The following is a 25,351-nucleotide window of genomic DNA, read 5'->3' as shown; positions in this document are numbered from 1 at the left end:
CCTCCAATTTATGAAGATGCTTAACACACAAATGGAAAAAATAACTGAAAGCTCAAGATTAAACTCAAAATTGCAGCAAATAATGCACCACCAGTAAACAAGCCAGAATTAAACCCAAAATTAAATACACTATGGTGCCCAGGATTCAAATTCCCATAGATATATATATACACGCAAACAAAAATACCTATATTATACTACATATATACAAAAGACATATATTCTGATCAATTTCCCATACACAAATTGAAGATTGAGAAGATCTCTTACGTTCGTATTTCTTCTCGAACTCTCCAGTCACATGGCGCTTATTCACAAAATAGTCTTCCCTGCACAGAAGTACCCTCCCAGCGCAAACCTCAAGAAGCTCGCAAACTTCAAGCCGTACCTCAACAATCGTCCTGAAGACCAAAGTCATGGAGCTCTGCAACATTATTGTCGCCACCGCGAAGCCAAACTCGACGATGATGAGGACGGAATAGAATACCGACCTTGAGCTTGGAGGGATCGATGTCCAACGACGGCGTTTCGCGAGCGGAGAGCGTGGTGACAGAAATTTGATCAGACGCAGTTGCCGTTGCCGTCGCCGGAAGTCGGCGTCATGGGCATCCTGCTGGAGAGAGAGAGAGTTTCAGATCAAGAGGAGAGAGAGAAAGGAGAGAGAGAGAGTTTCAGATCGGGAGGAGAAAGAGAGAGAGAGAGAGGGGGTTTGATGTTGATGATGTTATTGTAATTTTTTAATTAGTTTGATGGCAAAATGGTCATTCCCTGTTAAATTGTGTATGTGGGAACAAAAATCTCTTACTGGGGTAAGTGGGATAATTTTCCCTCATTTTGGGGCTTTGGGTCAATGACCCTAATTTTTATTGTTATCTTTGGTCCTGTATAAGGCAATTTGGCTTGAGAGGTTCATCATACCCAGCTGAATTGATTTCTAACTTCATCACGTCTTGTATGAGTCAGAAGATTTAATTATACCAGTGAAGTAGAGGGAAAGCAGAGGCTTTGTTTGGCACTTGATAATATGATATGACTTGTTATCATGGCAGTTTGTATGAATCACATGAAATTATGTCATTAAGCCTCATTTTCTTCGATTTCCAGGCACATGCAGCAAAATGAATCACAGGTAATCATGAAGACAGTACCACATCCCTCCTCATTTTCCTCGAATCAATGGAAGTAATAATAAAGCGCACACAATCAAACATGCCAGAATATCTAATGTACTTGCAGGTTAATTATTGGCCATGTTTATGCTTCTAGTTGCATAGCTACTGGACATATGTTTAACAACATACAGGAGCTTTGTGTCTTGAAGAGGTTTGGTGCTACTTGTAGGCCGCGTTGTGCCCCGAAAGTTTACGAGGTGAATTGGCATCCACCCATTATTGGTTGGTTCAAAGTTAACACGGATGGTGCTTGGAAGTGAGGGGAGGGTCGGTCAGGTTATGGTGGAGTTTTTCGTGATTTCCATGGGGAGGTTGTCGGTGCTTTTTCATCATCCCTTGACATTCCTAGTTCCATTGCTGCAGAGGTTATGGCAGTGATCAAGGCAATCTAGCTTGCATGGGTTCGTGCTTGGAAGCATATTTGGCTTGAAATTGACTCGTCCCTAATTCTGAATTTTCTCCGCTCTCCTCAAATGGTACCTTGGCAATTACAGGTGGCATGGAAAAATTGTGTGCATCGCATTTCAATGATGCAATTTCGTTGTTCACATATATTTCGTGAAGGAAACCATGTGGCTGATGCTTTGGCCAATTTTGGCGCTTCAGGTATGGGCTTTACTTGGTTTGATTCATCTCCAAGCTTCGTTAATCAATTTTGTTTAAGAGAGAAGTTGGGTCTCCCTAGTTTTCGTTTTAGATGAGTTCTTTTGTTTTGGAAGGAAGGATATTGTCTGTCATTCCTCATTCGTAGTACTTTACATCTTAGAAGTGTAGGATATTTACTTGTATTTCTCTTTATCTTTAATAAATCTTTTAGCTCGCATTTGCGAGGTTTGATTCAAAAAAAAATGTAGCTGCAAAATAAAGATGAACCAGGATGATAGTGGATCGGATGATCTACAATTTTCAAAACAAGATATCTGAGAGCATTCCTTGAATTGACATAGAGATTTTAGAAAGTTTCATTTTGACGACTGAATCTGCTCCAATCTGCTCCAATATCTCTACCACCTCATTCATGTTTGGCCTGGACACCGGTTCGTTTGAGATGCACTGAATTGCAAGGTTAAGTGCTTCGAGACCCCTGTCCGTAGAGTACTGCCCATCAATATGAGCATCAAAAAAGTGTGCAATGTCGCGTTTGCTGGCATACTTGGCAGAACCACCTTACGAAGAAATCTTTTTCGCAAATTGAAGTAAAGTTTCTTCTCTAAGGGACCTGCTACTGTCAAAAGCTCTTCTGCCAGATAACATTTCGAGCAGAACAACCCCATAACTGTATACATCACTTTTCGGGGTTAAGTGATCTTCGAAAGAACAGTCCCATGTAACTACCAAAAAATTGAATCAATTATAGATTAGATGGTAATGCTTGTTCATATCATGTTGAGCTGATAAAAGATGAACCTTTAATTAAGAGTGAGTGAATTTAGATGAGGGATGATACCATCATTTTACTTTTTGGTAAAGTCAATAGCAGTTACATATATAGTTAATTACTTAAGATAGTTGGAAAGTCTAAAGGTTCTCAGTAAAGATGGGGATATATTTTGATTCTTGAGATAATAAGAGATTATATTTCTTGTATAGGTGGTGGCAGAAGAATACCATTAGAAGTCTCAGGAGCTGCAAACACACTGTGAGCAGCAGGAAAGACACTGTCCTCATACATTGCCATGTCCGCTTCTGAGACATGGCTCCTATAACCTTGAAGCCTTTCCATGGCCGAACCATAACCATAGAGTTTGGCATTATAGTCCTGTCATTCCAACATAAGAATTTGATATGTAAGAAGTGAAACAGAACAATTCCAGAAGCCACAAACTTCAAAACTTATACATGTAACATACTGAATCAAGAAGGATATTGGAAGTTTCAAAGTCCCCATAAATCACTTTTGCCTCATTACTATGAAGAAATGCTAGACCCTTGGCAGCACCAAGGGCAATCTTCATACGCTGGTTCCATGAAAGTCGTTTATAGAGAGAAGCCCCTGGCAACAAGATATAAGTCCCTTAAAGTTATACATTCCATATAGAAATACTGGACATCAATGGCATCGAATCATCTAAACTGCCGAACCGCTGAAGGGTGAAGCAAGTTACTCACTTTCATATAGATGAATGTTCAGGCTTCCTTGAGAGATAAATTCATGCACCCGAAGCCGCATGCCATCCTTTAGGCAGTAGCCAATCAGTTTTACCAGATTTGGGTGTTCCAAGTGTCCAAGGAAGTTAGCTTCTGTCTGAAAAATTTTTATACATATTCATCTTTTGCCTCAATTACAAAGGAACCAAATCCATTACAATTGTTTTGGTCAATGTTTAGCTAGGATATTTAACAATAACTCTTAACAATAATCAATTTTTTAAGGAGCACTTAGAACAATTGAGCACCAAATGTATATTAGCTTCTCAACGTCAAATAAATTGAGCAATTGGGAGGCCTAACAAGTTATGGAGAAAGCACATTTGACCATGAAAGATAGAAATGATACTCACCAACCAGTCCTTCTGACTCTGCAGGGTCCTTTGTTGGCTAAACCTCTTTATTACAACGGCAATGCTGGTACCAGGCTCGCCAGCTGTGAACGAATGCTCATAAATCCACCCCTTATAGACAGAACCAAGACCACCTTGAGCCATAATACTATCAGGTCGACAGAAGTTTGTGGTGGCTGTTTTCAGCTCATTAAAGTGGAAGCTCCTCAAATGGAAGGACTGCAAGGTCACGACCTCTGTCTGAGGGATCTCAACCTCTGACTGAGGAGATGAAGGAACTAAGAGAAATGACATGACAACTTATTACTCGAATTCAATCATAGACACGTAATGTAAATACAAGATAATTGTACTATGCTCAGCCTTCAATGATATGACAAAAAGGAATGAACCATTACACTAATGGACAAATCACTAACGTACCATTGTGAGGCAGACTATTAGATTTGGTTCCAGCACCATATGAAGCCATGCTCTGCAGATCCACTTACACAACGTGAGTGGGAGAGAGAATGAAATTTAATGACACACACACACCGACACACACAGAAGGAACATACTGACAAGATCTTAAAAGGAAGAATTCCTCTTAAAAGGAACATACTGACAAGATCTTAAAATGCGGCCATTACACGGTAGCTACCAATTTGTCATACAAGAATCCTTAGCAAACTAACTCGCTCACTGCGTTTCACTGCTATACTACCATGTATGGCCGGGACATTACATCAAACACAAAGTAAAATAATGTTCGTCTTTGATTTGTGTACCTTTGCAGCAGAGCTCCACATTGGGAAACAAGGAATATTTCCGTCACAGATACTGAGCCCGTATGAAGCTGAAGTCTCGGGAACTGAAAGTGGAGGTGGATGATCCACAGAATCAGCAGCAGTGGAATTGCTAGTTACATTTATGCTCGTCTCATCGTCATGCACTGTGTTTATTTCCTGTGCTACAGTGACGCGTTGTGCAATCAGGTAACCCTTCACGCTTGTGCGAAGTCCACCACTAGTCATGCTCTCCCTCACTAAGAAACTAAATCAAACCTTGACAACTGAAACCAATCATTAGAAGCTAAAATAATTAGCACCGAGCTAGTAGGCACAATTAGTATCAGTATATTGTAATGAAGACTAAAAATTCAAAGGCTGTAAACCGCGAGACTCATCTACTTCAAAACGATAGATTCATGTCATTCATCAATTCATTAAACTTGACCCGGCCGGTGTTTCTATCTAAATACCCAAGAAAAAACTTACCGTGGTAAGTAACTTCTTCTTCTAATCGATCACTACCGAGTCCTGAAGCTCCAGTTCTTCAATCAATATGGGATACAAAGCTGGAAATGAAGAGAAATTAGAGAAGCGAAAATAATATTTACGAATACATCCACAGTATGTGAGCAAGCAAATGGAGGAAGAAAGATCCAGAGAACTCACAATTAACGACAATGGAGCGAGAAAGAGAGCAGAGAGCTCTCCTCATGGAAAATGGAGGAGAAAGACCAGTGAGACAATGACCAAGACTTAGGTAACCAATGAGCTTTCTTCTTTGAAATGAAATAAAATACAAGCTAGGAGGTCTAGGACCATTAAGTTGACCAGTTCTTACAATAGCTTGTTTATCAAGTCTCCCATCTTCTTCTTCTTCTTCTTCTTATTTTTTCACCCCTTACGTTCACCTAAAACCCCATTTTGCCCATGATTAAATTATTTCTAAAATAAAAATAAATAAGTGAATTTAAAAAAATTGCAACTGATTGGGGGGTGGGTGTTCGAAGTGGGTGGCTGCTCATAGTCACTCTGTAGTGGGGTTTCTATTGTTTGATCAAGGGTGAGTCCGCAAGCTATTTTGGTTAAACATTAGTGAGTTAATAGCACATTCACTCAAACGGTATTCACAATTTCACACCGAGGGGGCGGGCCTGATGTCATCGATGAACAAATGGAATAATCTTGAATTGACAAATAGCAATTGTCTATCAAATTGTCCCATTTTAAAATAAATCTCTGTTGAATATTTAAGGGCTCCAATTACGGAATCAGGCTCAAAATCCTCCACCAGAGAAACATACAATTTCTTGTCGGTTAGAGAGGAGTAGAGCCTCTTGAACTTCACTGCTACGTACTCATATGCTGGTTGACCCAGAGCATAGCTAAGCAATGGCTTAAAATCATCAAACCAGTCGCACTGAGTTAGCGGTACCCGTGCTATCTTTTTCACAAACAAATCAAACTTGCTTAGAAGCAAAAGGCAGTTCATCTTCTCAAAGCTTGGATGAGTAACAATGCTTTCAAATACAGCTCTGCTCTGTAACATCTTGTTAGTGATAGAGCTGTTACCATCAGCAGAAAACTGATCATAGTCACTCAAGGACAGACAGAAGATGACCAGTCCAGCATCCCTAAACGTCTCCAACCATTGGCAGCTTTCTCCGAGTCCTTCACCGACTCTAATAAGTTGGTACCTATGAAGCAACCAGATAAAAAGAAAGGTTAATGAACAGTCAAGCCCCTCAAAGCAATAACTAAAATTTGTCTCAGTGACCACTAGAGGTGAAAAATTTAGCATTCAGTTTCTAGAACAGTATATGGATGCTAAGTCATTGTTAATTTACAGTTTAACCTTAACAATTTCAGTTTATCCATCTGAAATATATGAGTGCAATAAACACTAGAACAGACCTAAGCAATGAGTCATGCTGATCAGTAGTATTATTCTCATATCCAAATTCTGACTGGGGAAATGAGAAGTCCACACCAGCCAACCCATTAGCTGAAGTGTCACCTTCAGCATATAGGATGTCTCGCTCTGTGGGCTCATAGTTTACTCTTAATATGTGAACAGCCTGAAAAAGGGAAAAAAAAAACTTTCTACTGCAATTCAAAAATGCATTCTGGATCTGTGGATTAAGCAACACTAAACACAAAGGAGCAGAGAGCATGATGTTACCCTCTTTATGAAATAAGTAGCAGCTCTAGGTAGTATTCCCAGTCACCTGACCGCTTGTATGTGGCCTGAATGGCTGAATCATTCCATAACTCCTCCACAAATGGTGCAAATTCAGAGGTAGCAGCTGGGAAGATGGCTTCCAGATAGCCTCACGCCTTGGTCATAAGAAGCCAATCAGAGAATGCTTTCAGCTTTGGGCCAATGGAGTAAGGGGTTTTGGCATTGTTCCCTGTTTGTAAACAACACACACACACACACACCAAAAAAACACTTTTATACTTGAGCAATATATTAATGTCAACTATTTATAATTCAGCACAAAACATCGGAACTATGATACATGAATAATAAATCTGACTTAAAATATAATAGTGGATCGGCATTTAACCAACGCAAAGAGTAGAGTAAGTCCATGCGTTAGATTCCACATAGATCGCCACTCTGCTATCACACACCAAAGCCTGCACAACTTGTGTACATGTTTTGACATATAGCCATCTTCACTGATGGTATCTACCATCTAGTTCCATTCTGGTTATATTTCAGTTTCCCATTCTGTTCATGGATATGTAGGTCCAACATTCACTTTATCCATTTTCTTTTAAAAGAAAAGAGAATGGTGACACTATGAATGAGACATTTTCTACTTATTGAAATTCCCAAAGTACGCATGTATAAATGACATTATGCTCTAGTCCGATACGAGAACAGAGAAGAAATTAACCCAAATAGTGAAACAAACCGAGTGCAGGCACATGAAGTCATCGAGTTCAAAGAAGAGAAGGAAAGGTTAAATAAAATATACTCATACCACTGGAAACTGCTCGACAAGAAGAACATTGTCTCCTCATCTCAGCCAAACATTCTTCTTCAAAACGTTCACGGACCTCAAGGAGTATACCAAGATAACCATAGATGTTTCTCTGTATCGTAGACTTGATACTTTCACGTTCATCAACCGAGAAAGGGATAGCTCTATATAGAATCCTGGCCTGGAAGGAACACGTAAAGTTTGATAAGTTATCGTGCTTCAGGGTTAACTAAAATTGGGTGCAGGATAACAACTATAGTCTAAAAAACCAGGTAAGACTCCAAAACTGAAAACTCAGTATAAACATTTTGGCTAAGAGGTCCGATGTGTCAATAAAACTTGAAACAAATACCCCTTTCACTACTCTCTTCCAGTATCTGTGCTTGTCAAATACATGCAAAAATTCAAATCAAAATCCCAAAAGAACCAAGATACAATTCTCAGTGATATGCTATAGTACTACAAATGTTTAACAGTAATAATTGTTTGGCCTACTTAACCAGAACTCCTAGAGTGAAGAAGCAAATGATAAAAGTAGACAAAGCGAGGTTTAATTTCCAAACCACAAATTCGAAGAAATTCTAGATATATTCCAGTTATTATAACCCCTACATATACCAAAAGGACTGTTACAGAAACAGACCGATCATTCCCACAAACATGTTGAATCTATCTCCTGTTCTTGAAACAGAAGTAACTTATTTTGGAATTTCCCATATATAGGTCTTCCACATATAAGCAGAATAACAAAATTTGAAAGATTAAATCCATAATTCGCGATAAAAGCAATCACCTGTTTAAATATAGTACTTGCTACAGATTCATGATCTCCGACTAAAAGAATGTTCTGACTTCTGAGTTCTCTGCTCAATTATATCAGGGATGACAGGATTTGAAGATTTAGAAGGAACCGGCGGTGACAAGACAGCACATACAAGCTTTGTTGCAGCCTGAAGGAAGTAATTAACAATAATTTCTTATACATGAACATCTAAAATAAAGAACATAACATTGATCATAAATGAAAGTATTCTGAGAAACCATACTGTGCCCCATATGGATCCTTTTATACTATTCTGGCCCACCAATTCGTACCGCCCATCGTTATACACCCAAAAGTGTGTATCATGAGCAGCACATTGAACTCCCACCAACTGCAATGTTGAACAAAAGCACTTCAGTAACTATGCGCATTAAGCAGTTGCAACTTACAACAACGATTCCATGTCTAGAAAGTTCAACCTGCAACATCAGAAGCTCTACTTTGGTTATTTCCCGACCATTTATGAAAACTTCTGTGTTTCCATTGCTAGCATTCATCTTTGTGCAACCCCCAACACAAAGCATTGAAGAGATTACCTCTGAAGGTTTCTGTCCTTCCTGTTAAATCAGCAGAAACATGAAATTTCAAATGGTGGTAGCAAATTTAAGTAATATAGTTACAACTCAAAGAAACGCCTAAAGGAAGTCATATTCAGCTTTCCCCAAAGTCCACAATCTTTATCATACCAATAGTTTCCTGGTCTTGGCTTCTTTGGTGGGTTTGGGCATTTTTGTAGTATAAACAGCTCCTCAGGACTAAGAGGTTGTCCATTCACAAAAACGGTACCCGCAGTGAAGGGCAGTCGGTTTGATTCACAAGCCTATTGCTGATTGATAAACTAGTGGTATGAAATATAATTAACACGGAAAACCCATAGTAATTAATCAAATGTTTGGCTTTGCTTTGTGTACCTTTGTAGCAGAGCTCAAGATTGGCAAGCAAGGCATGTTACCATCACAGAGCCCATATGAATTACTTGAAGCTGCTGTCATGGCCTCTGCAAGTGGATCCAAATGGGTATTGATGCCCTCATTGTTCTCATGATTCACAGCCAAAGAAGCGAGTCGCTGCTCATTAATGTAGGCCTTCACGCTTGTTCGAATCCCACCACTAGTCAAAGTTGTCTCAGTAGCTATGAAACAAATTATATCTTCAACAACAGAAACAAACCCGTCAAAAATAATAGCTAGCATTATCAAAAACTTGTGATAAAGCTAAAAAATTCTTCTTGATCAAACCCAAGAATATATACATGCATTCCATTCAACCATAAAAATGAGTCCTTTAAATTTGTTTCAGAAAAGAAACTTACCCAATTGCTGATTCTGATCAATAGCCACTAGGTCACTAGCTGATTGATCAGTTCTTCAAAGAGGCTGGAATGAAGAAAAGAGCGAAATGCGACAATTGAAAAGTTAAAGTTCATTAAGTCATAACTGGAAAAGAATTTGCAATGCATCGATCTCAAATCACATGCTATTCATACAATTTAGGAACAAGCTAAACAGGGCTGATGAATTAAGGGGGGAAAAACTCATACACGATGATTGAGAAGCTTACGAGTTAAGCAGAGTGAGAGACAGAGAGCGAGGAAGAGAGAGTTAAGAGAGGCAAGACCAAGACTTGGACGCTCTATGTAAGTAAACACAATGTTAACCAATCAACACGTTTTCTACGCGTAATTATCTCATAAATTACTTGCATTTAGAAATCAATTCATTTGAACTTCCATATCTGCCCTATTGGTGGCTTTCTGACTACAAATCAATACAGACTACATCAGTTCTTCTCCGCATTGCTTAATATTAATATTAGGCTAATTGCCAATCAAAAATCTACATCAGCTCTTCAACTCCCGAGTATTGGTCAGCTTAAGCTGCAAGACCACATAGCATGATGTTACAAAGTGGTGTGATGATCGAGATCGAACTCGAACCTTATGTTCCTCATATTCCAGGCCCAGAAAGAGAAATGCTTCAGGGACAAGTAACCATGCAGACGTTCACGAAACTAAAATCTCTACAATAAAGTGTCGCTGTACATACTCATTACAACATATGAATTTCAATATATAATTATATCCCAACTACTTTCCTTTGATACAATGAAAAACTCAAGGATGTTGAATTGCTGGTTCCAATGCTACTTCTCCTGCAGTATTTGGGACCATTGATTGAACTGACATGCGGATTTGGCGTCGTTTATTTTGAGAGATCCCCAAGCCATCCATATCACTGTATTCCTGAAGCTTCTCCAATATTTTTACTACATTATTCATGTTTGGCCTAAGCTTGGGATCTCTTGATAGGCAAAGAAATGCAAGGTCAACTGCTTTAAGAGCTCTGGCCACAGAAAACTGGCCTTTGATATGATGATCAAAAATTTGGAGGACTCTGTGTTTGCTGAAAAGGTAAGGTTTGGCCCATTCAACTAAGTTCTGTTCCCCGGGTGGCCGGTTCCGGTCAAAAACTCGTTTTCCGGAAATCATTTCGAGCATAACAGCTCCAAAACCATACACATCACATTTGGTGGTCAAACGACCTTCAACATAAACAAAGGGATGTAACAGTGATCAGAAAGGAACTGACATAATAGTTGAATCAGTTTTACTTTCTGGTAAACAAAGTCAGTTGCAATTTATAGGCAGGGTTAAGCAAATAGTTGGAAAGCTTTGATTTAAAATATTGAAAGAGGGCATACTTGTATATAAGTTTTGGAATCTGTATATACTCTAAATCACCAGAACTAGAATTGAAAATAGCAGATGCTGGTCATTCATCAAGGATTCAGGGGACTATTAAGAATGGAGAACGTCATATATGGCCCATAACATTTTTCCTACATATGTTATGAATGATGGAAACCTGCCTCTGGCTCAGAGACAAGAAACATTTGGGGTGACAAATTGGACTAAATTGAAGAATGATATACTTTTGTACCTTTCTCCAGGGTATATTGCTTCTGTATTTGAACAAAAATATTTTTATGAACTAAGATACCTGTAGCTACATACTCAGGAGCTGCATATCCATATGTGCCCATGACCCTTGTTTCTATATACTCAGGAGCTGCATATCCATATGTGCCCTTGACCCTTGTTTTAGCACCTCGGTGTCTGTCAAATGCTCGTGCATCCACAGCCAAACCAAAATCAGAGATTTTAACATTGTAGGTCTGTTATTTTCAATGAAAAATATGAAGTGAGCAAGTCTACCAGAAGTCTTCTACAAGCCATAAGATTCACCACTAAAATGTTTCACTTACTGAATCCAACAGGATATTAGATGTTTTAAAGTCACGATGTATAACTTTTGCTTCATTGTGAAGAAATGCTAGAGCCTTTGCAGCACCAAGAGCAATCTTCATACGAACAGTCCACGAAAGTGGTTGAAAGTGAGAACTCCCTGTTCCACAACATTCAAGTCCAACCATATGAAGAATATAAATAGAAATGTCTGATCACCTTATATATGATGCTATCGGCTTCTTTAGAAGATCAAGTGACTAAAGGGTGCCGGAATATCATAACTCACTTCTAAATATATGATTCTCCAAACTGCCACGGGGCATAAATTCATACACCAGAAGCAGTTCATTATCCTCTGAACAATAGCCTATCAACTTCACAAGATTTGGGTGACGCAGCTGTCCAAGGTAGTAAATTTCTGTCTGATTCAAGCGGCAGTATAAAGTCAATAAATTTCTGTCAAAATATTGCATGTATCATCATCACTTATCTGTAAGAACTATGAGCAAAATCCATTAAGATTTGCCGTTCAACTACACTCAATTTAATATCAATGTGTACCAGGTCCTCAAATGTTTGATCTACCATACTCTAACATGAGCAATTTCAGGTAACAAGAAAAGGAAACAACCATATATCAGGAGAGTGCATGTAAGAAAATGGGGAGAGTGCATGTAAGAAAATGAAGGATATAAGTAATACTCACAAACCATTCCTCCCGACCCTGATGACGTTCTTGGTTAAGCCTCTTTACAGCAACAGCAATTCCTGTACCAGGCTTGGCAGCTGCTAATGAATTCTGATCAAGCCACCCCTTAAAGACGGTACCAAAACCACCCTCACCCACCACATTATCAGGCCGAAAGTTGCTGGTGGCGGTTTTCAGTTCATTAAAAAAGAAGCTCTTTAGCAAGATCTCAACCTCTGTCCTAGGAGTTGAAGGCACTGAGACAGATGATTTGATATTAGAATTTCATTTCAATACATCTAACAAAAATTGTAAAATGCAATTAGCAACTTACACCCTGAACCTTCAATTATATAACAGAAGGAGTTTTAAACTAATAAAAGTCTGTAATATCAAAGTATGGTAACAATTTTGGTTTCCTGCTGTTCATAGTACATAAATATACCTTCAGATTTTATGACTTTCATTGATAAACAATATTGAACTAATCAATCCAGGTATTTAGAATGTTAAGAATATTTGAGCCGGTAGTTTTTGTTTTCAGAGTTGTGTGAAGTAGATCATTGGATTCCTAATTTTACTTCCTTTCTTGTTTTGTTGTCTACCTCAGAAACCTTACTTAACAATTGTTGATCTATCTTTTGGTGTAGTGGGAATTAACAATTAAAGGGTGTAATAAAACCAAATTTCCCATAAAGATCTTTAATTTGATGATTATTCATGGCGTCTAGTATCTGCTTCAGTCCGCCCTTTTGATATCCGCTCATATAGGAAAGGACAAGGAAACCAACTATTCATCTATGAACTTTATAATAATAAACATAAAATATGGATGAATCGCAAATATACCTCTGTGAGGCAGACTCTCAGCTCTGATTCTAGTTCTATTTGAAACCCTGCTCTGCAATTCCACTTAAACAATATAAATGGGGGAGTAAATGGGGGAGAAGATTAATACTAGCTAACGAGTTCAGCAAGAAACATGAACAGAAGTGACACACACACACACACACATATACTGGCAAGCACTTAACAGAACAATTGCATAAACTTACTAATTCATCTGTAATTAATAGCAAATCATAGGATCATACATGTACTGATACACTTATAGTAGTATACACCATATATGCATGGCTGACAACATATGGAATAAATAAACCAATGTGTGACTTTGATTAATGTACCTTTGAAGCAGAGCCCAATATCGGCAAGCAAGGAATGCTACCACTAAACCTACTGAGCCAATATGAGTTAGATGAATCCAAGTCCGTGCTCGTCTCTTGTTCTGAATCAGCAGCTTGGGGTGCAGTGAAATTTCTATTGGTGCTCTCGTTTGCATGCACTGTGTCTGAAGCCGTAGTGATCCGCTGCGAAAGGAGGTACCCCTTCACGCTTGTGCGAATTCCTCCACCCATATTTCCAATGGAAAACTCTCCAATTCTTGCATGTATTAGAAAATTCAGAGAAAACCCTGAGATTTATCTTGATCAAAACCAAGAACACATGCGTTTAATTCAGTCATAAAAAAGCCCATCAAATTTTCTGTGTTCCATCTAAATTCGTACCAAAAATTTTCTAGAAACTTACCAAGTTGTGGCTTCTGATCACAACCGACGACTCTGATCAACTTCCTGAGTACTGAAGCTGATTCAGTTCTTCAAGTGAAGCTGGAAATCGAGGAACAGTGAAATTTGTCAATTAAGAAGTGAAGCAAGTTAAGTGATAGCTCTAAATGAATTGCAACATGCATGACTGTTATTTGCATCACAGAGTTAAAAGGGCTCATGAGTGATGACTCATAAACGATGATTAAGAAGCTTACGAGTTAACCAGAAACAGAGAGACCTCTTGGAAAGCTGAGGAGGGGAAAGAGTTGGTAACATCATGTTGACCAATAATTAACACGTTTTCTACTCGTGTGTTTACACTGCAGTTTGTTGTTTGCACTTTCTCTTTTCTCTTTGATTTCTCCTGTAGGTGACTTCCACCAATGATCGGATTTTGAAAATGGGGATGCAATGCAGTGACTACCCACTAACTTGTTGCAATAATTTCGGTACATGTTAAATTTGGTGGTGCAAACAACAGTGCAAGTAGACTTATCAGGGAAATGGTTTTCTTAGTACAGTTTTGAAACTTTATTCTAATGAAAAAATATCCTATCCTACATCCCGGATTCCCGTTCAATTAATGAAAACAATGATACAGCATGCATATGGTTATCTTAAGTATTGCCGGAAGCAGATGGCCTGGAATGTGAAGCAGTTGTTGCATTGTTGGTTCCATTTGCACTTCTCTTGCAATATTTGGGACCATTAGTTACTTGAACTGGCATGAGGATTGTGGCGAGGTTCGTTATGAGACATGTCACCAGATTCCTGAAGCTCCTCCAAAACTTTTACCACATCATTCATGTTTGGCCTAAGCTTGGGATCTGTTGATAGGCAGCGAAATGCAAGGTCAGCTGCTTTAAGAGCTGTAGCAACAGAGTACTGTCCTTCAACACGAGCATCGATAATTTGGAGAACTTTGTGTTTGCTGACAATGTCAGAATTGGTCCATTGACTCCACTCAACCAAATTGGATTCCCCAGTTGGCGAGTTCTTGTCCATAGCTCGTTTTCCAGACAACATTTCGAGCATAACAACTCCAAACGCATATACATCACATTTGGCAGTCAAATGACCTTCAACATAAGCAGAAGGAACGAAACAATGATTACAAGGGAGCATACGTGATAATTTGTTCTTACTTCAACGAAATAGTAGGGAAGTTGATTCAAAAGACTCAAAGTTGTATGTATTACATGGAACAAACGAAAAGGACTATAAATACCAAACATTGTCATTCATCAGGAGACAAACACATAAGGGAAATCTAATAGCAGATTTGAGATGTTATATTACCTAGCTAGTGAGTAAAAGTGAATCAAACGGGAAATATACACATATCTGTACTGAAGAATGAGAATGGAGAATGTCATAGTCCATGACATTCATACTGTCTATTTGAATTATTGTATTACGTGGTCAAACAGGACTCATTATGTTTATGATCGATGAAAGCAAAAAATCTAATGCTAGAAATAGATTGTGGGCATTTAAAACGTAAACAGTTTTTCTATCATTCTCAAGGTAGCTTGCTTAGGTACGTGAACATAAACCATTCAACTAAAGATACCTGTGGCCACATATTCAGGAGCTGCATGTCCAGATGTCCCCATGACCCTAGTTGAGATATGACTTCTATCACCTTCTGGCCCATCCTTGGCCAGACAAAAACTACAGAGTTTCGCATTGTAGGTCTGTCATTTTCCAATGAAAATATGGTGTGAGCAAGTCTACCAGAAGTTTCCTAGAAGCCATAAGAATCAGCAGTAAAATGTTTTACTTACTGAATCCAGCAGGATCTTCGAACTTTTTATGTTCCGATGGATCACTTTTACCTCACCACTGTGAAGAAATGCTAGCACCTTAGCAGCACCAAAGGCAATCTTCATACGAAGCGTCCATGACAGTGATTGAGAGTAAGAACCCCCTGTTCCAACAATAATGAAGTCCGGCATTGCTTTCTTTTAAATTGAAGATCAGATGGATTAAAGAGTAGTGAAGAAAGTTCATAACTCACTTCTAAATAGATGATTATTCAAGCTTCCACAAGGCATAAATTCGTACACCAAAAGGCCGTCGTCATCCTCAGTGCAATAACCAATCAATTTCACAAGATTCGGATGACGCAGCCTTCCAAGGTAGTTAATTTCTGTCTGTAGTTCAAGAGGCACCACAAAGTTAAAAAGTTTCTGTTAAAATGTTATTTGTAACAGCTATTAATTAAGGAGCAAGAACCATTTTTCTTTAACAGCTACTAAGGAGCAACTTCATTTTATGTATAACAGCTGTAAAGGAACAAGATTATTCATTTAATGTCTTTTTCCTCGTCTTTAATGACCTGTTTTCCAAATAACTTAAGGCAGCACACTCTTATTTAGAATCATTTTGTGCAATGGCCTTTTCAAACACTCAATAGTTTAAGCAAATAAAATCAAAGTGTATTAGATACTCAATAGTTTGATTATGCCATAATTAATATGAGCAAAGGCAGCTATGCGCCTATGTTTGGGGTGCCAAAAACAAATCAACAAGTAATTTATATGACATTGTGAAAGTGCATGCAAGCAAATGAAGCATAGAAGTAATACTCACCATCCATTCCTTGTGACCCAGAAGACTTTGTCGGTTAAGCCTCTTCACAGCAATGACCATGCCAGTACCAGGCTTGGCAGCTGTTAGTGAATTCCCATTAACCCAACCCTTGAAGACACAACCAAAACTACCTTCTCCCAACATATTATCAAAACGAAATTGCCTGGTAGATCTTTTCAGTTCACTAAAGGAGAAGGTCTTTAAGGTGGGGAACAGCAAGATTTCACCCTCTGTTCGAGGAGTTGAAGGCACTGAGATTGATGACACCTTGATTTTAGAATTCAATCCTTGACAAGTTACATAATTGTCGTAGAAGTTGTTAAAAGAACTAGAATTTCACCTTCACTCATATAACAAAAGGAGTTTTAACTAATATAATATAGCCCTCAGTACAGTGACTATTTTGGTTTCCTGCTATTATCAAAAACTTTAATTTTGGCATTGATTTGACTTTCACGGATGAAAATTTCATATTACACTAACCAATACAGTAACACAGATCATTCAAGCAGATAGTTAACAGGTGAAATGAAAAGCAGCTTTTCCATGAAAAAATATATTAAAAGTGACATTCATATACAAAAGATCAAGGCTATGGTTTAGGAAGGTCAAACATTTTACTATCCTTATACATTTCAAAGGACAAAGATGCCCACTTTAATTTACATAGAAGATATTAAACCAGTAAACAGTGGAATAGTGGATGAATTGTAGACATACCAGCATGAGGAGGACACTCAGCACCGGTTGTAGTCCCATAAGAAGCCATACACTGCAGTTACAGTTACAAATTATAAGTGGGGAGAAGACTAGAATTTACAATACACAGACGAGAGCTCAGGAAGAATTGCAGAACAATACTTCTCTCAGCCTAGCAGTTCTAATTAGTCTCATAAACGAGACCCCTACCTTCAACAAACAAAACGATTGCACATGTTCCATTAACCAACATTCCCCACTTCTAATCAAGATGACTCTTAAGTAGATTCATTAGCTGAGTTGCAATCTGACTTGGGTTTGGCTTATCTCTCATATACATAACATACATGTATAATGAAAAATTAATGTCCGGGCATGACTTGTGTACCTCTGCAGCAGAGCTCAACATTGAAAAGCAAGGAATGTTCCCATCACAGATATTGAGCCCGTATGAAGCTGAAGTCTCTGGAACTGGAAGCGGAGGTGGATGATCCACAGAGTCAGCAGCTGTGGAATTGCTAGCTACATTTATGCTCGTCTCATTCTCATTCTCATTCTCGTGCACTGTGTTTATTTCCAGTGCCCCAGTGACCCGTTGTGCAATAAGGTACCCCTTCACGCTTGTCCGAAGCCCACCACTCATCGTCTTAGTCCCACGAACTAGTACAGGAATAGCAGTATCAGAAGCTTGTCGTAAAAGCTACTAAACTTTTCACACCAAAAAATAAAATAAAAAACTATTAAGCTGACGAACCATCTCCTTCAAAACCATGTAATCGATCCAATCACAAAAACATAAGCTGTAAAATTACCGAGCATATTGACCTAAACAAGAAAATTACCGACTACGTAGCCATTACAAATTCATAACAAGTGATCTTTGAAATCAAATATCAAATCAGGTTGGAACGAAATGAACAGAGCCCAGTTTCTTTCAAAAGTTGTATATATGCAAGCAGTGGCAGATCCAGGATCCGAGAGTTGTCTAGGCTAATTAGAAGTACACTAAATTTTTTTTTTTTTTTTTTTTTTTTGAGGTTTGGAACCCAGTGGGAGGCTCATTCTCACGCCTTTATTATTTTCAATCAAAACATTTCAGACATAACACAACTGCAACTAATTAGACATTACTATTAGTTACTAACTTGCAGCAGACTTTAATGTCTAATTATGTGTATAAAACAGGCTAAATAATATAAAGTTAGTAACACTAACCAGATGGAAAGGGAATCAACACTCAACAGCAGTCAATTAAGTCCGAAACGCTGCGATAAGGATCAAACTCAGGAGTTGAGCATTAGTTAGCCTCATAATATTAAATAGCTCCCCTTCTTTCTATCGTGGCCTCTGAGTCTCTGACAGTTCAGCCTCATATTATCTACACAAACACTATAAAAGAGATAGCCGACTAAGCCGAGTGAAACAAACCGAAAACCGATATCCCCTAAACAAATCCAACAATCCCAATCATCAACTTATACCCAAAACTCAAAATTCCAACTCACAATTACATGGAGGGCCAGAACTCTTCCAGAAACCCAGGCAATCACTCGGTCACTCCACTCCAGTCTGCAAGAAGCCAAGAATCTCTGCAAATCTGCAAGTGAAATGGAATATACCCATAATCAAAACATAAGTGGTCAAGTGGCTCTGAGAGTCTGAGGTTAAATTTGGTTCTTAAATCAGTGAGATAGCATAGAGATGCAAATGATTAAAAAAAGGTGGAGCAACCCACATTAAGAAAATCGAACAAGATAAGAAATTGGCTTAAAAGGAGAGTGAGAGAAACCTTGGGCTGTTGGGGATTAGATCGGGCAATGGAAGGGAGAGGTGTAGCCGCGGAGGGTCTGATATTTCCGTTGAGTGAAAAATAGGCGAAGAGAGGAGAGAAGCAGTGAAGCACTCGATCGAGTGAGTCGACGTCTCGACCACAGAGGAGAGAAGTGAGCTGCTGTGGGTGGGGATGAATAGAAAACTCACAAACGATGATTATAAAAGAAGGCCAGAAACACACAGATCTGGGAAAGCAGAGGAGAAAGAGGTCGATCAAGTCATCAAGGCTCTACCACATTTTGACTTTCCTCGGTCACCCTGGTTTTAATAATAATACTATAATCACAAGTTCACAACCAACTAAAATAATAAATGCCAAAATCAAAGCTGAGCCAATATAATAATCACAAGTTCACAATCAAACTGATCCGCTTCCATTTCTACTTTTTTCCTTTTTAATACAGCAATCACAACCAAACAATAAATGCGACTTTTTTGTATCATTGAGTAGAAGAGCAATTCTGTACTCCAAAAACACTTCTACATATGTAGAATTACAGAAGAAGTACAAGAGAAACAGATGGTATCTATGGAACAGCCAAATGACTTGAAACTGCAAAACCTGAACAGCGAAACCTTTTATTTGATGTTGCAAAATGCTACCGGGTCGATAATTCCTGAGGACCTAACCTCATCATGTTACTTGAAACATATACTCCTAAAATGCTTTAGAGAACAGTAATGATTAAGACATTCACAGAACAAAACCTGTACAATAATCGATTATCATAGTACACAGTCATTACAAGATTACAGTGTTCAATATATATATATATATGCCCTCCTTGTTCTCCTTCCTCTCTCCCTCTCTCCCCTCCTTTATGGCATGAATCACCATTTTGTTTTGAATCAATGAAAGTAATTATAAAGCATGCAACGATCTCTTATGTATTTCCACGTGCAGCAGATGGCCTGTGGAGAGAAGCATTTCTTGCATTGCTGGTTCCGTTCATACTTTTCCTTCGATTTTGGGGACCATTACTTGAACTGGCATGAAGATTTTGGCGAGGTTCATTTTGGGAGGGTCCCGGACCCTCCATGTCTTCAGGTTCCTGAAGCTGCTCTAATGCTTTTACCACATCATTCATGATTGGCCTAAACTTGGGTTCTGTTGATAAGCATCGAATTGCAAGGTTAACTGCTTTAAGAGCTGAAGCCACAGAGTACTGGCCATCAATACGAGCGTCAAAAACTTGGAGAACTTTGCGTTTGCTGGCAAGGTAAGGTTTGGCCCACTCAACTAAGCTGTGTTCCCCTGTAGGCCGGTTCTTGTCCACAGCTCGTCTTCCAGACAACATTTCGAGCATAACAACCCCAAAACTATACACATCACTTTTGGCGGTTAAATGACCTTCACAAAAATAATGAAATAAGGATCAGAAAGAAGCAGGCATAATAGTTTGTCTTTACTTTCTAGTTAGAATAGTCATAGCAGTTTACTTGGTTGAGCAAACAATTGGAAACTACAATGGTTCAGTGCGAAGATAAAGAGTTGATTCTAAAGATTTCTGACAAAAGAGTGAACCAGATATCAATACCATAAGCTGGTCAGAATATTGGGGATTGGAGAAGGAAAATCTTCCAGAAGTGAACCATATAGAAGCTGATTTCAGATGCTACATTAGATATTTGAGTAGAAGTGAAGAAAATGAGAAATCAACCCCATCTATGTGTAAAAAAAAAACAAAAGAAACACACATAAAAACGGAGGTTTTCACTGCCCATGTCACTAATTACCCTTTCCCAAAATGAAATAGGCCTGGCTTTGGTTGGGACACTATATACTTTAGTCATGGTATCAGCTGGTCAAATTGGACTACTGAATGGAAGAATGATATTCGTAGTTTATGACATGTGCAAAATCTTCTGCAAGAAACAGAATATGTGCATTCATAAATAGCCCCTTTCTGTAAATTAAAGTACCTGTGGCCATATACTCAGGAGCCGCATACCCATATGTCCCCATGACCCTTGTTGAGACGTGGCTTCTATCACCTGCTGGTCCATCCTTGGCTAAACCAAAATCAGAGAGTTTGGCATTGTAGGCCTGTTATTTTCCCCAAAAAAAAAAAAAAAACTGATTGTAAGCAAGTCTATTAGAAGTCTTCTAGAATCATAAAGTTCAAAAATTACACATTTCACTTACTGAATCCAACAGGATATTAGAAGTTTTAAAGTCCCGATAGATCACTTTCGCCTCATCACTGTGAAGAAATGCTAGACCCTTTGCAGCACCAAGGGCAATCTTCATACGAAGGGACCATGAAAGTGGTTGAAAGTAAGAAGCCCCTGTTCCAATAACAGGTTAGTCCCAAATCTATATTTCATAGAGAAAATTTGGATCCTTATGTTGATGGTATTTACAGAAAAGTAAAGGTCCAGAAAGTGAAGGAAGTTCATAACTCACTTCTAAATAGATGATTGTCCAAGCTGCCACGAGGCATGAATTCATACACCAGAAGCCGGTGGTCATCCTCCAAGCAATAACCAATCAGCTTCACAAGATTTGGGTGTCGGAGCTGTCCAAGATAGTTGATTTCTGTCTGTAGGTCAAGAAGAAACACAAAGTTAACGAATCACTCCTGGAATATTACATGTATTATCTATTTGTTACAACTATTTAGGAGCAAGAAACAATAAGATTATGTCATACATTGCCCTTCAACTACAATCAATTGAAAACCAATGTCTAAATACATTCTCAAACTTTTGATTGTGCCATACTCCATTAGTCCATTAGTATGAGCAAATTCTAGTTTTGGGGATACCAAGAAGGAATGAATGACATATCAGGGAAGCGAACACAAGCAAATGGAGGAGAGAGCAACACTCACCAACCATTCCTTGTGACCCTGGAGACCTTCTTGGTTAAGCCTCTTCACAGCAATAACCATTCCAGTACCAGGCTTGGCAGCTGTTAATGCATTCTCATCAACCCAGCCCTTAAAAACACTACCAAAACCGCCTTCACCCACCATACTGTCAGGACGAAAGTTCCTTGTGGCTGTTTTCAGTTCATTAAAAAAGAAGTTCTTCAAGTTGGAAGACATCAAGATCTCACCCTCTGTTCGAGGAGTTGAAGGCACTGAGACAGATGACACCTTGCTATTAGAATTCCCTAAACAAGCAATATAAGAGATCAACCTTGAGTACATGATATATGTAAGGGCTCTAAACAAAACTCTGCAATATTACAGTGCAATCAGTAATAAGGCTAATGTTGGTTACCCATTCTCCACAATAAAAGTTCAATTTAGATATTCGATGACTTTGAAGAGCAAATAATTAGTTTGGTAATAATACAGCGTTGGCACATTCCTTGGAAACTTAAGCTCTCAACTACGATGGTAATCTAAATTTAACATGGCATTGGAGGTTCAGTCAATAGATGCATAGGACTTGAAAGCTATTCCCATTCCACAATTAAGGAGATAATATACAAGCTCCATTGCACTTCAGAGAATACTACAAACCTCCCTCTACAGAGTAGTAGTAAATAACAATTAAAGGGTGTATGAAAACCAGCTTGCCCACTCAATCTTATTTTTAACTGATCTCAAATACAAGCATCAATCACTGAATGAATCTTAGAAAATGACAGAAATCAAGAAAAAGATTGTGCCTTAGAAAGGTTTATTCTCTTGATATTCCTCTTTAAAGCAAAACATATGGAATCTAACCCATCTCCTTTTGACAAAAGCAAAACAGAACAAAGATCGAATCTTTGAACTCAGTTTCTTTTCTCAGTTTGAACTTGAATATGACCACTAACTAGAACTAAGATTCCAGCTTTTCTCTTTCTTCATCTCTCTAACATCTGATCAACCAAAGCAGTAACAATTAACAATCATGTACACAAAAGGAGCAGGACCCAACAGAACAACAATGTTCAGAAGCAGATACTAAAACAAAACAAAAAACCCAATCAGAGTTGTTATAGACTGTAGAGCCCAATTCATCAAATCCAAGCTAACCAACTGTAAATACCCCCAAACTTCATTAGCATACCAAAAGATTAAAACTTTATGATCCTCATAATTAAATGTTCAGAAGCAGATACTGAAACCAAAAACCCAATAGCCAAACGAAGTCCCTATTGCCCAATCCATTAAATTTAAGCTATCCAACTCAAACATCCCCAAACTTCATTAGCATAGTCATACCAAAAAATCAAACTTCAATGTTCAGAAGCAAATGTTGAAACCAAAAACCCAGTTGCCAAATGAAGTTTCTAGAGCAGCTACAGACTCTAGTGCATGTTTCATCAATCAAAACCAACCAACTTTAACACCCCCAGTCAAAAAAAAAAAAAAACTTTATCATCACAGTATACCAGAAACCAGTTCATGAATCAAAAACACATACCATTATGAAGTGGGCTATCAGCTTTGATCCTGGAACTAAAGCAGGAACCCATGACAGCAAACCTCAAGCTCTGTTTCTGCCAAGACCCAAAATAAAAGAAGAAGAAATAGAGAGAAACCCAACTAGTGTAAGCAAGTTGAGAACAGCAAAAAGCGAAAAAGCCCGTGAATCAAAGATGATGTCCCAACTCCTACCTCCTCCTCTTCCTCTTCCCAGTGTGAAAGCCCGGGCGTTTCTACAACCACCTGGCGGTCACCAACAAGCGTAACCCGCAAACGTTGATTATTGATAGGTGGGAGGAGACTCTTTGGATTTTGAACGTGGAACTTTTGGAGGCTTGTGGGGTTATAGGCTTCTGGGAAAGTTCTTTGATTAAATTAAAAATTTTGGGACCTTCGCGAAGGGACAAAATGAGCGGAAGGGTTGACTAGGCCTCCCATTTGAAGTTTCTTTATCTGCAAGTTGTGAAGGTTAGAGGGAGAAAGAAACACACAGTGGAAGTTGGATGAGAAATTTAGAGAGAGAGAGAGAGTAACAAAGTGTTGGAGCTTATCCATAGTTCGTGTGACAGCTTTGCATGGCTGCAACAACTTGGCTTGGAATTTTTGCTGTAGGTTTTTTAACAGAAGCAAGAATTTAAACAAAAACGGAAACATAGAATGTGAACTCTGTGTTTATGGATCACATGATGAACTAGTACTAAGTTCTCAGCCTGCTCTAATACTGATGGAGACAGAGTTCGTAAAGGTGGTGTGAAAACTCAAACACGAGCATGAAAGTAACATCAAAATTAGAAACAGAGAATCTAGTCAGATTTGTATAGATCACTTTAGTGAATTGCCCTAATGTGGTACCAAGCTCGACAGATAAATGACAGAGTTCATTAATGCGGTGTGAATACGTTGTTTTTTAGTAATTATTCAAACAATTAGTCTTAAATAGAGAGTACGAATCATATGTTTTGTACAACTCACAATGGTCGGTGGTTAGATAAAAAAACCACCGACAACTAACAGGTATTCTAGTAGACATAGTCATTTCTTCACACTTCAAGAATTTGGTCTCCATACTCAAGCTCTCAATCCTAATTTGCGACATACTTTTTACTTTTGAGTACATTATTGTGACATCACTGGCATGCCTATTGCTTTGAATAGATGAAGAGGATCTTACTATAATCAATGACTAAAAAATGTCGGATAACATCAAAGGCCATCGCAGTCTATTGTGGATTTTAGTGTGAAAGGACGAATTTTACGTGGAAGAAAAAAACACACAAGAAAATGAGCTTCTTCCAGCCTAACAATATTAGTTTTGACTTTCCAAAGGGTGCGAAAGATATGTTAAACATTAGGGCCTCTATTAAACATTGTCACATTTATAATTCGTAAGAGTCTATTATTGGGCATATGTTTGGTAATCCTTGACCGTTAAGCCAATCTTATATTCCTTTGTTTTGAGTTTTCGGCTAATGTTTAAAGAACTCCCATTAATCTTGTGCTTATAATCAAAGTTCTGGAATCTGAATAGTCATTGGTATAAAACTAAGATCAAATGGAAAATGACAGCAACTCATCAGATATGGCTCACGAGCATCCGCGATTCAAAGGACAGAAGGCGTTCCCCGATTAAGTCAACGAAGACATACCGTCCCTCATCAGGGACTTTTGTTGATCTTAGTGGTTTCATGCATGCATGATAACGAATATAGGCCATCTTGAAGAGTTTTCAAAAAAGAGTCAAGAAGAGCCACCATCATATAGGGGCAGTAGTCAACTCGAAAATCTGTTTCAAGACATTTGGGGAAACACAGAGCAATCTGGATTGGGTTTCTGTTGAGAGCGCACTAACAGTAAGTGAACTTTTCAGAAGATGATAAGATCAGAAAGTGGTGCCGTCTTACACCAACAAACCATGTTTGGGGGAATCACAGAGCAACCTGGATTGTGTTTATGTGGAGAGCGCACTAACAGCAAGTTAACTTTTCAGAAGATGATAAGATCAGAAAGTGCTCGCTTACACCATCAAACCATAAAGCTTGAAAACCTTTTGCGT

The 25,351-nt window shown here is 38.5% G+C and overlaps 5 protein-coding genes across 17 annotated transcripts; all 5 read right to left on the bottom strand.

Annotated features, from left to right (window-relative positions):
- Positions 1-1,941: 1,941 nt before the first annotated feature.
- Positions 1,942-5,093, bottom strand: LOC112182720 (probable serine/threonine-protein kinase PBL10). Its single transcript, XM_024321253.2, has 8 exons — positions 4,933-5,093; positions 4,444-4,727; positions 4,097-4,148; positions 3,674-3,951; positions 3,282-3,417; positions 3,023-3,165; positions 2,781-2,931; positions 1,942-2,503 (listed from the first exon to the last, which is right to left on the bottom strand). The coding sequence occupies exons 2-8, from the start codon at positions 4,687-4,689 to the stop codon at positions 2,340-2,342; spliced, it is 1,170 nt and encodes a 389-aa protein (XP_024177021.1). The 5' UTR covers positions 4,690-4,727; positions 4,933-5,093; the 3' UTR covers positions 1,942-2,339.
- On the bottom strand, positions 4,933-9,561 carry LOC112182725 (extra-large guanine nucleotide-binding protein 1). Its single transcript, XM_040509174.1, is given in 13 exon segments — positions 4,933-5,012; positions 5,113-5,679; positions 5,681-6,140; positions 6,358-6,521; positions 6,626-6,660; positions 6,663-6,854; positions 7,431-7,617; positions 8,230-8,292; positions 8,294-8,386; positions 8,483-8,590; positions 8,679-8,818; positions 8,917-9,079; positions 9,171-9,561. Coding segments are annotated over 12 exon segments (2,007 nt in total). The 5' UTR covers positions 9,453-9,561; the 3' UTR covers positions 4,933-5,012; positions 5,113-5,559.
- Positions 9,249-14,161, bottom strand: LOC112182715 (receptor-like cytoplasmic kinase 176). 7 transcript variants are annotated; one of them, XM_040509136.1, is made up of 10 exons: positions 14,020-14,161; positions 13,785-13,864; positions 13,382-13,679; positions 13,044-13,095; positions 12,213-12,451; positions 11,793-11,928; positions 11,524-11,663; positions 11,259-11,433; positions 9,572-9,635; positions 9,249-9,409 (listed from the first exon to the last, which is right to left on the bottom strand). In XM_040509136.1, exons 3-9 carry the CDS (start codon positions 13,610-13,612, stop codon positions 9,619-9,621), a joined length of 990 nt encoding a protein of 329 aa, XP_040365070.1. In that variant the 5' UTR covers positions 13,613-13,679; positions 13,785-13,864; positions 14,020-14,161; the 3' UTR covers positions 9,249-9,409; positions 9,572-9,618. The 7 variants fall into 7 exon arrangements, with proteins under 7 accessions (XP_040365070.1, XP_040365059.1, XP_040365066.1 ...); XM_040509125.1 differs by lacking the exons at positions 9,249-9,409; positions 9,572-9,635 and adding an exon at positions 10,261-10,800; XM_040509132.1 differs by lacking the exons at positions 9,249-9,409; positions 9,572-9,635 and adding an exon at positions 10,261-10,800 and having other exon boundaries at positions 13,044-13,090.
- Positions 14,162-14,239: 78 nt separating this feature from the next.
- LOC112182717 (probable serine/threonine-protein kinase PBL9) lies at positions 14,240-19,342 on the bottom strand. Of its 4 annotated transcripts, none has more exons than XM_040509144.1 (10): positions 18,888-19,342; positions 18,604-18,695; positions 18,314-18,487; positions 17,487-17,806; positions 17,120-17,171; positions 16,400-16,686; positions 15,825-15,960; positions 15,592-15,734; positions 15,378-15,501; positions 14,240-14,883 (listed from the first exon to the last, which is right to left on the bottom strand). In XM_040509144.1, the coding sequence occupies exons 4-10, from the start codon at positions 17,739-17,741 to the stop codon at positions 14,513-14,515; spliced, it is 1,368 nt and encodes a 455-aa protein (XP_040365078.1). In that variant the 5' UTR covers positions 17,742-17,806; positions 18,314-18,487; positions 18,604-18,695; positions 18,888-19,342; the 3' UTR covers positions 14,240-14,512. The 4 variants fall into 4 exon arrangements, with proteins under 4 accessions (XP_040365078.1, XP_024177006.1, XP_024177011.1 ...); XM_024321238.2 differs by having other exon boundaries at positions 17,487-17,758; XM_024321243.2 differs by having other exon boundaries at positions 16,400-16,650; positions 17,487-17,758.
- A 256-nt stretch (positions 19,343-19,598) lies between these two features.
- Positions 19,599-23,907, bottom strand: LOC112182721 (receptor-like cytoplasmic kinase 176). Of its 4 annotated transcripts, none has more exons than XM_040509156.1 (7): positions 23,491-23,907; positions 23,297-23,372; positions 21,766-22,016; positions 21,339-21,474; positions 21,078-21,220; positions 20,855-20,978; positions 19,599-20,282 (listed from the first exon to the last, which is right to left on the bottom strand). In XM_040509156.1, the coding sequence occupies exons 2-7, from the start codon at positions 23,346-23,348 to the stop codon at positions 19,816-19,818; spliced, it is 1,173 nt and encodes a 390-aa protein (XP_040365090.1). In that variant the 5' UTR covers positions 23,349-23,372; positions 23,491-23,907; the 3' UTR covers positions 19,599-19,815. The 4 variants fall into 4 exon arrangements, with proteins under 4 accessions (XP_040365090.1, XP_040365086.1, XP_024177025.1 ...); XM_040509152.1 differs by having other exon boundaries at positions 21,766-22,049; positions 23,491-23,905; XM_024321257.2 differs by having other exon boundaries at positions 23,297-23,906.
- Between the last annotated feature and the right edge of the window lie 1,444 nt (positions 23,908-25,351).

This window comes from Rosa chinensis, chromosome 1 (assembly GCF_002994745.2).
Source record: "Rosa chinensis cultivar Old Blush chromosome 1, RchiOBHm-V2, whole genome shotgun sequence".
NCBI lineage: Eukaryota > Viridiplantae > Streptophyta > Magnoliopsida > Rosales > Rosaceae > Rosa > Rosa chinensis.
The sequence above is the reverse complement of the archived record's forward strand: the minus strand, read 5'-3'. Positions and strand labels throughout refer to the sequence as shown.